This window comes from Mobula hypostoma, chromosome 4, assembly GCF_963921235.1.
Source record: "Mobula hypostoma chromosome 4, sMobHyp1.1, whole genome shotgun sequence".
NCBI lineage: Eukaryota > Metazoa > Chordata > Chondrichthyes > Myliobatiformes > Myliobatidae > Mobula > Mobula hypostoma.
The window spans coordinates 149,403,388-149,417,350 of NC_086100.1; the positions used below are offsets into that span (position 1 = coordinate 149,403,388).

Here is a 13,963-nt window from a genome sequence, read left to right on the forward strand (position 1 = left end):
CTCTACCTGTCACTCCCAAATGGCAAACTCTATCAGGCCCATCCCCTAGTAACTCCAGAGCCCCAATCTCCTGTTGCCATCTTACCTTTCCTTTTCACTGAACCCCAACTCTTTTCCCTCATCCAGCAACACTCCCACCACCACACCACCTCCCATTTGAATGCGCCTTTGAGGCACAGGATAATTCCAAGGCTGTGGTACCGAATGGTTGTGTGGCTGCTTTCAGGACTAACTGAAAGAAGAGACAGTAAGAGATCTGTCACTATCTTTTCTTCCTGACGAAGGGTCTTGGCCCGAAACATCGACTGTACTTCTTCCTATAGATGCTGCCTGGCCTGCTGCATTCCACCAGCATTTTGGGTGTGTTGCTTGAACTTCCAGCATCTGCAGATTTTCTCATGTTTGCGTTAATATTATTATGTTTATTTAGTCATGTAAGAACATAACGTTTGCCATATTTGCAATGGATTGCTGCTGCAAACAGTTAATCTTCCTGCTATTTATACCATGAAAATAAGTGTGAACTTGATCAGACAATCTGTTTTCTTTCTCAGGTGAATGGAAGAACATTGACTGTGAGACTGATTATAAGCAATTTGGATGTTCAGTCTGCATCTAACGTCTCTCAGCTGACTATCCAGGATTCTATTAGTGTTCTCAGCATTCTGAGTAATGTTGGAAATGAAACCGCAATGGGGTTCCAGACATACACCAAAGGATCTCTCCAAGGTAAAGCAGTCCTCTCTCTTACTCCATTTGCTCAATTGTAAGTATCTGAAGTTGTAAAAAGAAAACTGAAATTGGCCGCTTGCAAATGTGAATATTGCCGTAAAGCACAGGGAGCATTCCAATCTGTGTTTTCTACTTTTAAGCTGTATTTGTAATAATCTCTTGTGTCCCTACGAACTCTTCAGCTCTACTTTTTAGTAATTACTAATTTTTTGTAAGCTGATCCATACTTGCCCTTGACAGTTTCTAGAACACTTTCTAGATCCACCTCTTCTGGTGAAGGTGCTTCCACAATGATGTTGGGTAGAGAGTTCCAGGGTTTTGGGTTTAGAAGCAGTGACAAAGAGGGAAGAATGATTTATTTCTCAGCCAGGATGACGTGCAGCTGCTAGTGGAACTTATAGTTGGTAGTGTTCCCATGTTACTGCACTTGTGGTAGCAGTTCCTGATTTGAGATGTGTTGACAGTATATTCTTATACTTTGCAAGACAGCACACTGAATGAAGCCCTGGTTTAGGATATGAATCAAGGGGCCTGTTCTGAATTGCACTGTATTGAGCTTCTTTTCTGTTGTGGAAGGAAAGTCTCCCATTGCATTCCTGACTTGTGCTTTGTAGTTAGTGAAAAGGCTTTGGGGTGTCAGGGTGAGTGGACTGTTGTAGGATTTCCAATCTCTGTCCTGCTTTTGTAGCCATGATATTTATCTGGATTGTCTAGCTGATTTTCTGATCAGTTCTCACCCCAAAATATGAGTGTAGACTTGATGGTGATGCCATTGAACAATGACAAGTTGAAGATAGCTATTGCCTAGCATGCTCATGGTGCTGTTGGTCCTACCACCTATCAGCTCATACCTAAATACTGCTGACATTTTGCTGCATGTGAAATGGACAGTTTCACTTGGTGAGAGTTTGTGAATAGAATTCTACATTGCACAATCATTGAATATCCCTATTTCCTTGAGATGGAAGGCGTTCCTGTGGAGAAGTAGTGAGGCTGGGCGAGTCCCTCCAGAAACCTTACTTGTTTTCAATATCCATTGTACTATGGCCAGTTTATAATGTTGCTTGCTTTGGAGTGGAGCAACAATAAAATATGTGGACTGTGTTCACCCTGAAATTTGTTGATTTGTGGTAAGGATCATGAGGATTCATTCATCTGAAGAATTGCTGCTTGTTAAGTTAAGTAGATACTGCAAATTACCCCTTGTATATGTGAAAGGTGGAAGAGTACGGATGTAGGGTAATAGGGTACAGGGAAATAAGTGGGGGAATGGGATTGCTCTGAGAGCAGGGATAGACCTGATGGGATGAATAGAATTTTATATTGTAAAGAAATATGAAATTGCTTTCCTCAGAAAGTAAATGGTTTTATTGCAACTGTAGACTTTCCTAAAGAGAGGTATGTGTGAGGATGTCTGAATCAGGATTCCTTTCTTCCTGACACATTCACATTAGTGTTGTTGGTAGCAAGTCTTAAGGCTACCCAAAGCAGCGTGACAATTATTAATGCGACACCTGAATCATGAGCATGTGGTTCAGATGTTAAATGTTTGTGAGCTGTGTCCATAAAAGTTATGTCCTGGTATCAATTCATGAGATTACAAAGGGAGCAAAATCTTTTAAGAAATATTGTTCTCGTTGACTTGGCTCTTCCTTATCAATTAGTCAATTCTATGGTTTATGGGAATATAGACTTTGAATGGTCCTGTCCAATAATCATATGGCAACAACACTCATAATTATGAAATGCCATTAGAGTACTCAAACATCCCAAAGCACTCAGCAGATGTGATGCTAAACAAAACTTCACTGAGGTACATAAATAATGTATTCAGTGACCACTTTATTAGGTACACCTATACACCTGCTTGTTAACGCAAAGATCCAATCAGCCAATCATGTGGCAGCAACTCAATGCATAAAAGCATGAAGACATGGTCAAGAGGTTCAGTTGTTGTTCAGACCAAACTTCAGAATATGGAAGAAATATAATCCAAGTGATTTTGACTGTGGAGTGATTGTTGATGCCAGACAGGGTGGCTTGTGTATCTAAGAAACTGGAATTTTCACGAACAGCAGTCTCTAGAGTTTACAGAGTATGATGGAAAAACATCCAGTGATTGGTAGTTCTGTGGGTGAAGCAGTTTTGTTAATGAGAGAGGTCAGAGGAGAATGGCCAGGCTAGTTCAAGCTGACATGAAAGCCAAAGTAACTCAAATAACCATGTGGTACAACAGTGGTGTGCAGATGAGTATCTCTGAACACCAAATACATCTCACCTTGAAGTGGATGGGCTACAGCAGCAGATGACCATAAACATATACCCAGTAGCCACTTTATTAAGTACAGGAGGGTTCTGATAAAGTGACCTCTGAATGTATTAAGGAATACTGGAACTTAGTTATTGAGATGGATTTTTTTGGAGGTCTATAGAGGAAGGATAGAGAGAGAGCACTGTTTAGGGAAGAAATTCTGTGTGTTGGCAGTTGAAGATATAGTAGCCTGTGACAGAGTGAATAAAACCAGTGATAAGAGGCAACACTTCGGATTTACAACACATCTTTCTTTGTGAATGGGAATATTTTCCCAGGAACTGACATGAATTCATGTCAGGAAATAGCTCCCTGGATGCTCATCACTAACAACTAACGTGACTCAAATGATCTATCATCAAGTGCCAACCTCAACTGAAAGTCTTGTTTGTGGGAATCTACTTTTCTATCAGCGATAGTAAAATGTAACAATGAACAATTAGGGTTGAAAGGTGGATGTGGATCTAATGGATATGAGAGCAACAGTGAGATCGCATAAGATAACAAAATCAAGGATGTTGGTAAACCTGGGCAAGGGGATTTATGCAGTGGGAGAAATTATGGGAGGATTGTGAATTGTGGAGAAAAAACCGATGAGACCAGCTGGGAATCCACCATTAGAGATTATTTCAAAAGTCTTTTATTTTGATCTTGTTTTAAAATGTACTTTTCATTTCTTATTAATCAGCAGGTGAACACTACATAATAAACTATACCGCAGTATTAAAGGCTGGTGAACCAGGGGAAGAGAAGAATATTTCACTACCAGCTTACCTCACCATTGGTAGTAGAACACAGGTATTCTACTTGAAGAATAATTCATTTACACCTCTACTTAGTGAGAAGAGCTTTTAATCCCAACTCTATGAGTGGATTCTGGTTGCAGCCCTTGGAACAAAGATGACACATTTCTTTAATATTTTAAGCAAGATTACTTCTTTATTTCCATTTTTTACAGTTTCAAAATAACAAAAAAGGAAAAGGGCTTGAAGCAAAAGTTTGGGCACCCTGCATGGTTAGTACTTAGTAACACCCCCTTTGGCAAGTATCACAGCTTGTAAATGCTTTCTGTAGCCAGCTAAGAGTCTTTCAATACTTGTTTGGGGGATTTCCACCCATTCTTCCTTGCAAAAGACTTCTAGTTCTGTGAGATTCTTGGGTCATCTTGCATGCACTGCTCTTTTGAGGTCTATCCACAGATTCTCGATGATGTTTAGGTTGGTGGACTGTGAGGGCCATGGCAAAACCTTCAGCTTGCGCCTCTTGAGGTAGTCCATTGTGGATTTTGAGGTGTGTTTAGGATCATTATACTGTTGTAGAAGCCATCCTCTTTTCATCTTCAGCTTTTTAACAGATGGTGTGATGTTTGCTTCCAGAATTTGCTGGTATTTAGTTGAATTCATTCTCCCTCTACCAGTGAAATGTTCCCTGTGTCACTGACTGCAACACAAACCCAAAGCATGATCGATCCACCCCCATGCTTAACAGTTGGAGAGGTGTTCTTTTCATTTATTAACGACCTGGATGTGGGAGTAGAAGGGTGGGTTGGCAAGTTTGCAGACGACACAAAGGTTAGTGGTGTTGTAGATAGTGTAGAGGATTGTCAAAGATTGCAGAGAGACGTTGATAGGATGCAGAAGTGGGCTGAGAAGTGGCAGATGGTGTTCAACCCGGAGAAGTGTGAGGTGGTGCACTTTGGAAGGACAAACTCCAAGGCAGAGTACAAAGTAAATGGCAGGATACTTGGTAGTGTGGAGGAGCAGAGGGATCTCGGGGTACATGTCCACAGATCCCTGAAAGTTGCCTCACAGGTGGATAGGGTAGTTAAGAAAGCTTATGGGGTGTTAGCTTTCATAAGTCGAGGGATAGAGTTTAAGAGTCGCGATGTAATGATGCAGCTCTATAAAACTCTGGTTAGGCCACACTTGGAGTATTGTGTCCAGTTCTGGTCACCTCACTATAGGAAGGATGTGGAAGCATTGGAAAGGGTACAGAGGAGATTTACCAGGATGCTGCCTGGTTTAGAAAGTATGGATTATGATCAGAGATTAAGGGAGCTAGGGCTTTACTCTTTGGAGAGAAGGAGGATGAGAGGAGACATGATAGAGGTGTACAAGATAATAAGAGGAATAGGTAGAGTGGATAGCCAGCGCCTCTTCCCCAGGGCACCACTGCTCAATACAAGAGGACATGGCTTTAAGGTAAGGGGTGGGAAGTTCAAGGGGGATATTAGAGGAAGGTTTTTTACTCAGAGAGTGGTTGGTGCATGGAATGCACTGCCTGAGTCAGTGGTGGAGGCAGATACACTAGTGAAGTTTAAGAGACTACTAGACAGGTATATGGAGGAATCTAAGGTGGGGGCTTATATGGGAGGCAGGGTTTGAGGGTCGGCACAACATTGTGGGCCGAAGGGCCTGTACTGTGCTGTACTATTCTATGTTCTATGATTGTTCATGAAATTCTGCACTCTTTTTTTCTCCCAACATACCTTTGCTCATTCCGACCAAAAAGTTCTATTTTAACTTCATCAGTCCACAGGACTAGTTTCTAAAACACATTAGGCTTGTTTAGATGTTCCTTTGCAAACTTCTGATGCTGAATTTTGTGGTGAGGACACAGGAACGGTTTTCTTCTGATGACTCTTCCACGAAGGTCATATTTGTGCAGGTGTCGCTGCACAGTAGAACAGTGCACCACCATTCCAGGGTCTGCTAAATCTTCCTGAAGGTCTTTTACAGTCAAATAGGGGTTTTGATTTGCCTTTCCTACAAACCTATGAGCAGTTCTCATGGAAAGTTTTATTGGTCTTCCAGACCTTAACTTGACCTCCACCGTTCCTGTTAACTGCTATTTCTTAATTACTTTACAAACTGAGGAAACGGGTAGCTGAAAATGCTTTGCTATCTTCTTATAGCCTTCTCCTGCTTTGTGGGCATCATTTATTTTAATTTTCAGAGTGCTGGGCAACTGCTTAGAGGAGTCCATGGCTGCTGATTGTTGGAACAAGGTTTGAGTAGTCAGGGTATTTATAAAGCTTTGAAATTTGCATCACCTGACCTTTCCTAACGATGACTGTGAACAAGCCATAGCCCTAACAAGCTAATTAAGATCTGAGACCTTGGTAAAAGTTATCTGAGAACCCAAATCTCTTGGGGTGCCCAAACTTTTGTATGGTACTTCTTTCCTTTTTTTCTCCACCCTAAAATTGTACAAATCAAAAATAATACACTAATCTTGCTTAAAATGTTGAAAAGAATGTTTCATCTTTAACTTTATGACTTTTGGAGATCAGTTCATTTTCTACTCAACTATTCACAGTTACAGAAATTTTGACCAGGGGTGCCCAAACTTTTGCATATCACTGTATTTACTGTCCTGCACTGACCACTTTCTATTGCAGTATTCTTTCATTTCTGGGACTTAAGTAAGCTGTGACATATCACGACATGAAAGCAAACTCCAGTCGCTTTCCTCACTCAGGAACATCATGTCCTTTATTCAGGAACTGTGATACGCCCATAACCACCATATTTATTGCAAACATCCCCCACAAAGAGAATATTTTCGGATAAAGTAAATGAATGCAGATCAAGAACAAGGGATTTAATCTGCAAAGCTGGCAGGGCAAGTTGAAGGAAAGGAAGCTGATGGGATGCATAGAGTAGAGATGTCAAAAATATTTGGGGAACGGAAGATAAGTATCCCTTATCCATTGGCTTAATGACTTAACAAACAGAGACAATGATTTTTAACCAAATGTGTAAGTGAGATGTGACCAAAAAAAACAGTTTGGGAAAGTTAAAACAATCAATTGTTGCCTTCATTGGAAATTTAGGTTCTTGTGTGAGAATAATTTTCTGGGCATTGGGGAAGGGATGAAGGATGAATGGGACAGATGGAATTTCTGTATGTGGAGCTAGCGGAGACACAGTGGGCTAATCAGCCTTCCTCAGTGCTCTTGTTACTCATGATACCTTCCTTCTAGCTTCTGTTTAGTTTGAATCTTATTTCCTAGTGCTGCTCACGTAACTCATGTGATTCTGTTTCCCTGCAGCAAATCCAAATGGTACCAATGACAGCCTTGGTAACTGAAATATATACGTTTAATTATTTTTCCTCTTGCTATCTGTCACCTCTCCACAGCTTCAGTATCTGTCACATGGTGTGGAGATCAAGTAAAATTTCAAGTGTAGAGAAAGCTAAATTTTATTAACCTAAGCACAGGGTTCTTTGTGCTTCATTTTATTAATTTAGCAATATTGCCAAAGATCCTATTCATTTTTCTAATAGCTAGATTCCATTTGGTAAATTAACCTTCGGTGAATTGTCATTAACTATATTGCCGATTTATTAATCAGAGGAACCATTCATTCAGGAATTGGAGATCCCATAAGATGCTGACACAGCAATTCCTCACAACACCTGACAGCTTAAATAGCCTCATTCATATTATCTATTATACTGAGTTGCATCCTACTTATGACCTTATTTGTTTCATTAAAGCAATATCACATGTCAAAGTACCTGTAAATAACAATATCAATTGAATAATGAAAAAAAATATTTTTCCTTCTCAATAAACAGATTTGGCCGGGGGTTGGGAACTGGAATGATGAGGCTGAGGATGGGGTTGTTGGTATACCAGGAGATGCAGTATGCAGTGAGACTGAGGAAGGACAGGCAGGTGATAGGGCAAAATTGCAGACAGTGGGATGAGTTGAAGTGCAGTATGGGGGAAAATCAAAGAAGGTGCTGAATACAGGACTGAAGGTGTTATATTTGAATGCAGACAGTATACAAATTAAGTTGGATGATCTCATAGTGCAGTTAGAGCTAGAGGATGTTAGAAACCTACGATCATGAATGGAAGTGATGCTGCCCTCCCGGATGAGCTGAACGTTTTTCATGCATGCTTTAAAAGGAAGAATAAAACAACGTCTCTGCAAATCTCTACAGAGTCCGATGACCCTGTGATCTTTGTCTTGGAGGCCGACTTCAGGACATCTTTCAATGTTGCAAAGCATTGGGCCCTTATGATGTAACTGGCAAAGCTCTGAAAACCAGTGCCAACAAACTGACAGGACATCTTTACTCCCTCACTGCTGCAGTCTGAAGTTCCCACTTGCTTCAAAAGGGCAACGTTCAAACCGGTGCCCAAGAAGAGCAGGGTGAGCTGTCTGAACGACTATCACCCAGTGGCACTCGCATCTACTGTGATGAAATGCTTTGAGAGATTGGTCATAGTTAGAATTAACTCCCACCTAAACAAGGACTTGGAGCTACTGTAACTTGTCTAGTGCCACAACAACAGACGCAAACTCACTGGCTCTCCACTCAGCCTTCGATCACCTGAACAATAGTAATACTTGTGTCAGTCTACTATTTACAGACTACAGCTCAGCGCTCAAAACAATCATACCCTCAGTTCTAATCAAAAAGCTTCAAAACCTGGGCCTCTGTACCTTCCTCTGCAACTGGATCCTGGACTTTCTCACCGGGAGACCAAAGTCTATACGGATCAGAAGTAACATCTCCTCCTCGCTGACAGTCAACACTGGTACACCACAAGAATGCATGCTTAGCCCACTGCTCTACTCTGTCTACACCCACAACTCTGTGGCCAGGCACAGTCCAAGCATCATCTATAAGTTTTCAGTTGACACAACTATTGTTGGCAGAATTTCAGATGGTGATGAGGAGGCATACAGGAGTGAGATAGATCAGCTGGTTAAGTGGTGTCACAACAACAACCTTACATTCAACATCAGTAAGACTAAGAAATTGCTTGTGGACTTCAGGAAGGGTAAGTCAACGGAACACATACCAGTCTTCACTGAGGGATCAGAACTGGAAATGGTGAACAGTTTCAAGTTCCTGCTGGTCACTGTCTCTGAGGATTCATTGTGGGCACAACATATTGATGCAATTACAAAGAAGGCATGATAGCAGCTATATTTCATTAGGAGTTTGAGGAAAATTGGTATGTCACTAAGGACACTTGTAAATTTCTACAGCTGTACCGTAGAAAACTTTCTAACTGATTGCATCACCATCTGGTATGAGGTGTGGGACACTGCTCAGGATTGGAAAAAGCTGCAGAAGGTTGCATTCTCAGCCAGTTCCATCATGGGCACTAGCCTCCCCGGAATCCAGGAAACCTCCAAAAGACGATGCCTCGAAAAGGCAGCATCCATCATTAAGGACTGTGACCACCCAGGACATTCTCTCTTCCGATTGCTACCATCAAGGAAGAGGTACAGGAGCCTGAAGAAACACACTCAATGTTTCAGGAACAGCTTCTTCCCTCTGCCATCAGATTTATGAGTGGACATTGAACCCATAAACATTTCCTCAATATTTTATTCTCTCCCTTTTTGCACTACTTATTTAATTTGTTTTTATGTATACTTGTAATTTATAGTTTTTGTTATTTATTGCAATAATAATAATGCCGCAGAACAACTAATTTCATGACATATGTCAATGATATTAAACCTGATCTGAGAGATTGGCAGGGACACCACTGTTTTTGTTTCTGAAAGATCATAGCTGAGAGCTTAACATCCAAGGGTAGACCTTGTACTGAAAGGACAGGCAGGTAGATGGAAGGGTTGGGGTGGCTATATTGGAAGAAAATTAAATCAAGTCCTTAGAGCAAGGTTACCTAGGACCAGAAAATACAGAATCCTTATGGGTAGAGTTAAAAAATTGCAAGGGTAAATGACCCTGAGGGGAGTTAAAAACAGGCGTTCAAACAGTAGCCAGGATGTGGGACCCTAGTTACAACGGGAGGTAGAAAAGGAATGTCAAAAGGGCAGTGGTGGGGGGGGGGATTTCAATATGCAGTTATATGGGGAAAATCATGTAGGCCCTGGATCCCAATAAAGCAAATTTATAGAATGCCGATGAGATAGCTTTTTAAACAGCTTCTGTTTGGGCCTACTAGGGAAAAGGTAATTCTGGATATGGTGTTGTGTAATGAGCCAGATTTTATTAGGAAGCTTAAGGTAAAGGAACCCTTAGGAGACAGTGATCATAATATGATAGAATTTACCCCGCAGTTTGAGAGGAAGCACCTAAAGCCAGATGAATCAGTGTTACATTGGAATAAAGAGAATTACAGAGGCATGAAAGCTGGCCAGATTGATTGGAAGGGGACATTCACATGGATGTGACAGAACAGCAGTGGCTGGAGTTTCTAGAGGCAATTTGGAAGGGTCAGGATAGATACATCCCAAAGATGAACAAGCATCCTAAAAGGTGAATGAAGCAACCATGGCTGACAAGGGAAGTTAAAAGACAACATAAAAGCAAAATAGAGGGCATATAATATAGCAAAAATCAGCGGGAATTTATAAAGAGTAAAAGAGCGGAGAGAGTGGATATTGGACCTCAGGAAGACAATACTGGAGAGATAGTGATTGGGGACAAAGAAATGGCAGAGAAACTGAATAAGTTCACTGTGGAAGACACTGGCAATAGATTATCAGATTAGATTATGAGAACACTCAGTCCTTTTTTATTGTCATGCATTAAGAAATGATGCAATGTTTCTCCGGAGTGATATCACAGAAAACAGGACAAACCAAAGACTAACACTGACGGAATCACATGATTATAATATATAGTTACAGCAGTGCAAAGCAATACCATAATTTGATGAAGAACAAACCATGGGCACGGTAAAAAAAATAGTCTCAAAGTCCCCGAGTCGATCGACTCCTGAGTCCCCGATAGCAGGCGGCAAAAGGGAGAAACTCCTTGCCATAAACCTCCAGGCACCGTCAACTTGCCGATGCCTTGGAAGCAGCCGACCACAGCCGACACTGAGTCTGTCCGTCCGAAAACTTCGAGCCTCCAACCAGCCTCTCCGATACAACGTCTGGACCGCCATCCTCTGCTGAGCGCCTTCGGCTTCAGCTGCTGAAACAAGCAAAGCCGAGGATTCGGGGCCTTCTGCTCCGGAGATTCCGGTTACCGCACAGTAGCAGCAGCAGTGAAGCGGGCATTTCAGAAGTTCTCCAGATGTTCCTCCGTACTCTCGCGTCTGTCTCCATCAAATCAGAATTTTGCATGGTCCCCTACTTGACAGATTACAGAGATCAATCACCGGAGAGGCCGCACGTGCTGCTGTCGCGCCGCCATCTTCTCCTCCTGCAGAAATTTGAGAGTGTGAGGGGCCAGAAGTGACTGTAGTCACTATTACTAAGGACAAGGTGCTTGGTAAGCTGAAAGCTCTGAAGGTAGTATGTCAGCTGGACTACAACCCAGAGTTCTGAAAGGGGTAGCTGAAGAGATTGTGGAGGCATTAGTAATGATCTTTTGAGAATCAATAGATCCTGGAATGGTTCTGGAGGACTGGAAAATTGCAAATACTACTCCACTCTTTAAGAAGGGAGGGGGACAAAAGAAAGGAAATTATAGGCCAGTTAGCCTGACTCGTGGTTGGGAAGATGTTGGAGTCCATTATTAAGAATAGGGTTTTGGAGTATTTAGAAGCATATGATAAAATAGGCCAAAGACAGCATGGTTTCTTTGAGGGGGAATCTTCCTTGGCAAAACTGTTGGAATTCTTTGAGGAATCAACTGTAGGATCGACAAAGGAGAGTCAGGGAATGGTGTTTACTTGGATTTTCAGAAGACCTTTGACAAGGTGCTATGGATGAGGCTGCTTATCCAAGGTATTACAAGAAAAATACTTCTATGAATAGAAGATTCGCTGATTGGCAGGTGCTAAAGAGTGGGAATAAAGGGGGCCTCATTACATTTGGGAATATGCTTTGTTACTGCTTGATTGAGGCTGGCAGACTAAGTTGGTAATGATCTAACCTGCAACTGATGGCTTTACAGCTGACTAAATTATAAAGCATATTAATCCAAAATCTAAAATCCTGCCTTTCAGGGTAGTCAAATACAGTCTGGACCCCTTAAGGCAGATTTCATATTGATGATGAAAGCAGCTGCTCAGGTAAGTTGAGAGCAGGATTTTGCATTCTTGATTATTTTGTTTTGCTGATAGTGAGGCCTCACAGGCTAACTGCATCCTCATCTACATTCTTGACATGTAGGAATAAGTCCAAAGTGTATCAATGTAATAAAATTAACTTAGACATGAGCTACCCAAACTGATGGTGTACTGTTCTTTTTATCTCAGATGGAACAAATTTGTTTATCCAGCCTTGAATGGTTGGATGTAAGTCTTCTCATTTTGCTAGACAAAAGAATATCACACAAAATTAATTTGAACGGTGCTTGTATAGCATGACAGATACACATAACTTCCCAATAAGTTGTTCTGGTATTTTTGTGAGGTGAAAGTCGGCAGTCGAGGTTGCTCTGGCATCTTTATGGACAGATAAATTTCATCTTAATAAGGAACTTCACTGTTAAAAACATTTTCTATGATGATCTCACCTTGGGTTCAAACAGTAGTGTGCAGATGGACGTACCCAGTGAGATCATGAAATTTGTTTTGGCATTGTTCAGGTGTTTGGGAATATTCATTCCCAGGAGAGGTTATTGCAGTCACCTCCAAGGCTGGTTTTATGACGGGTCTGGTGCACCCCTGCTGATCTGTCTTTCTGCAGACTGAATCTCAATGATCAAGATTAGTGTGTATCTTTAATGCAGCGGTTCCCAACCTTTTCACACCATGGACTAATGCCATTTAGCAAGGGGCTGGTGGACCCCAGGTTGGGAACCCTTGCTTTAGTGAAATGTGGGGGGCTATCTTCCACTTTCCTGCAGATTCTGTTTCCTCTGTCATAAAAGTGTATTTTGATGCAGTGTTGTTGTTGTTGGGAATGCACTATCAAGGGCCAATACCTTGTGAACGAGGTTCTGTTGGGAACCAGTTGGAGACACAAGAGACTGTAGATGTTGGAATCTGGAGCAACACACAAAGTGCTGGAGGAATTAGGCAGATCAGCAAGTGTGTACTGTATGAAGGGAAATGGACAGTAATTGTTTCCGATCAGAATGTTGACTGTCACTTTCCCTCCATTGTGCTGCCTGGCCTGCTGAATTCCTCCAGCACTTTGTGTTTTGCTTGGGAACTGTTTGAGGCCTATTAAAATGCTAATACTGGGAACAAACCACACTAATGCTGCTTTAAATGGGAAATTGATCAATATTGCCACTTGTGGTGTTAATACCAAATGCAGTCAGTTTTTAGTGCACTAGGTATGACTGCAATCTGCTTTCTAGACGTGCACCTTCCAAAATAAAGCAAAATCCACATTTAGACTCCCATTATCATGCAACACAATGAACAGTTTAGCTCCTGGTAAATTGGAGTTAGAAAATTAGACACATTATACTCTGAAACAACACATTCTCCTGTTGGTGTTGGGTGGAGTTTGACTGCAGATTGTCAGAACTCATCATCACCAATAATCACTCGTAGTCTTCTTCTGGTGATTGATCTGGTCACTTGTGGGTCTTGAGATGATTGAAGAGGTCAACCCATGATCCACAATTCCTATTGCAGTGTTGGCAGGCGGTGGGTGTAGCTGACTGGGCCTTTCCCAGTCCCTCTTTACGTTGAAGCCACTTAATCTCAGCGACACAATGGAGGTATTCTTCGAGTTGTGCAGTCCTCTCATAGACAGTTTTTCTTCAGCTTTTCCTGTCCTTTTCTATTTTTTCCCATCCACTCAGGTTGATGTCGCACTTTCTTAGGTGGGTCTTGATATTGTCCTCCAGGAGTGCGTTTTGTATTCTTGAGTTGGCTGAATAGGAGTTGTTTAGGAAGGCAGGAGTCAGGCATATGGATGATGTGGCTGACCCATCACAATTGGTGTTGAATCACAATTGTGGCTATGGAGTTAATGGTTAGCTTCCTCCAGGATGTTGGAGTTAGTACGCCTGTTCTTCCAGCTAACTCAGAATCTTTTGGAGTCATCTTTGATGGTAGGTTTC

The 13,963-nt window shown here is 41.7% G+C and overlaps 1 protein-coding gene across 7 annotated transcripts in view; it reads left to right on the top strand.

Annotated features, from left to right (window-relative positions):
• Positions 1–13,963, top strand: part of LOC134345667 (limbin-like) — a 313,316-nt gene that overhangs the window by 28,390 nt on the left and 270,963 nt on the right. For 5 of the 7 annotated variants that reach the window (XR_010017745.1, XM_063046694.1, XM_063046692.1 and 2 more), the window contains exons 5-7: positions 555–729; positions 3,732–3,841; positions 11,946–12,011. Coding sequence is in view for 6 of the 7 variants with exons in the window: in XM_063046694.1 (XP_062902764.1) it covers positions 555–729; positions 3,732–3,841; positions 11,946–12,011 (351 nt within the window). In the remaining variant the exon portion in view is untranslated. The remainder of the gene's footprint in view (positions 1–554; positions 730–3,731; positions 3,842–11,945; positions 12,012–13,963) is intronic. The other 2 variants (XM_063046693.1, XM_063046697.1) reach the window with 2 other exon arrangements.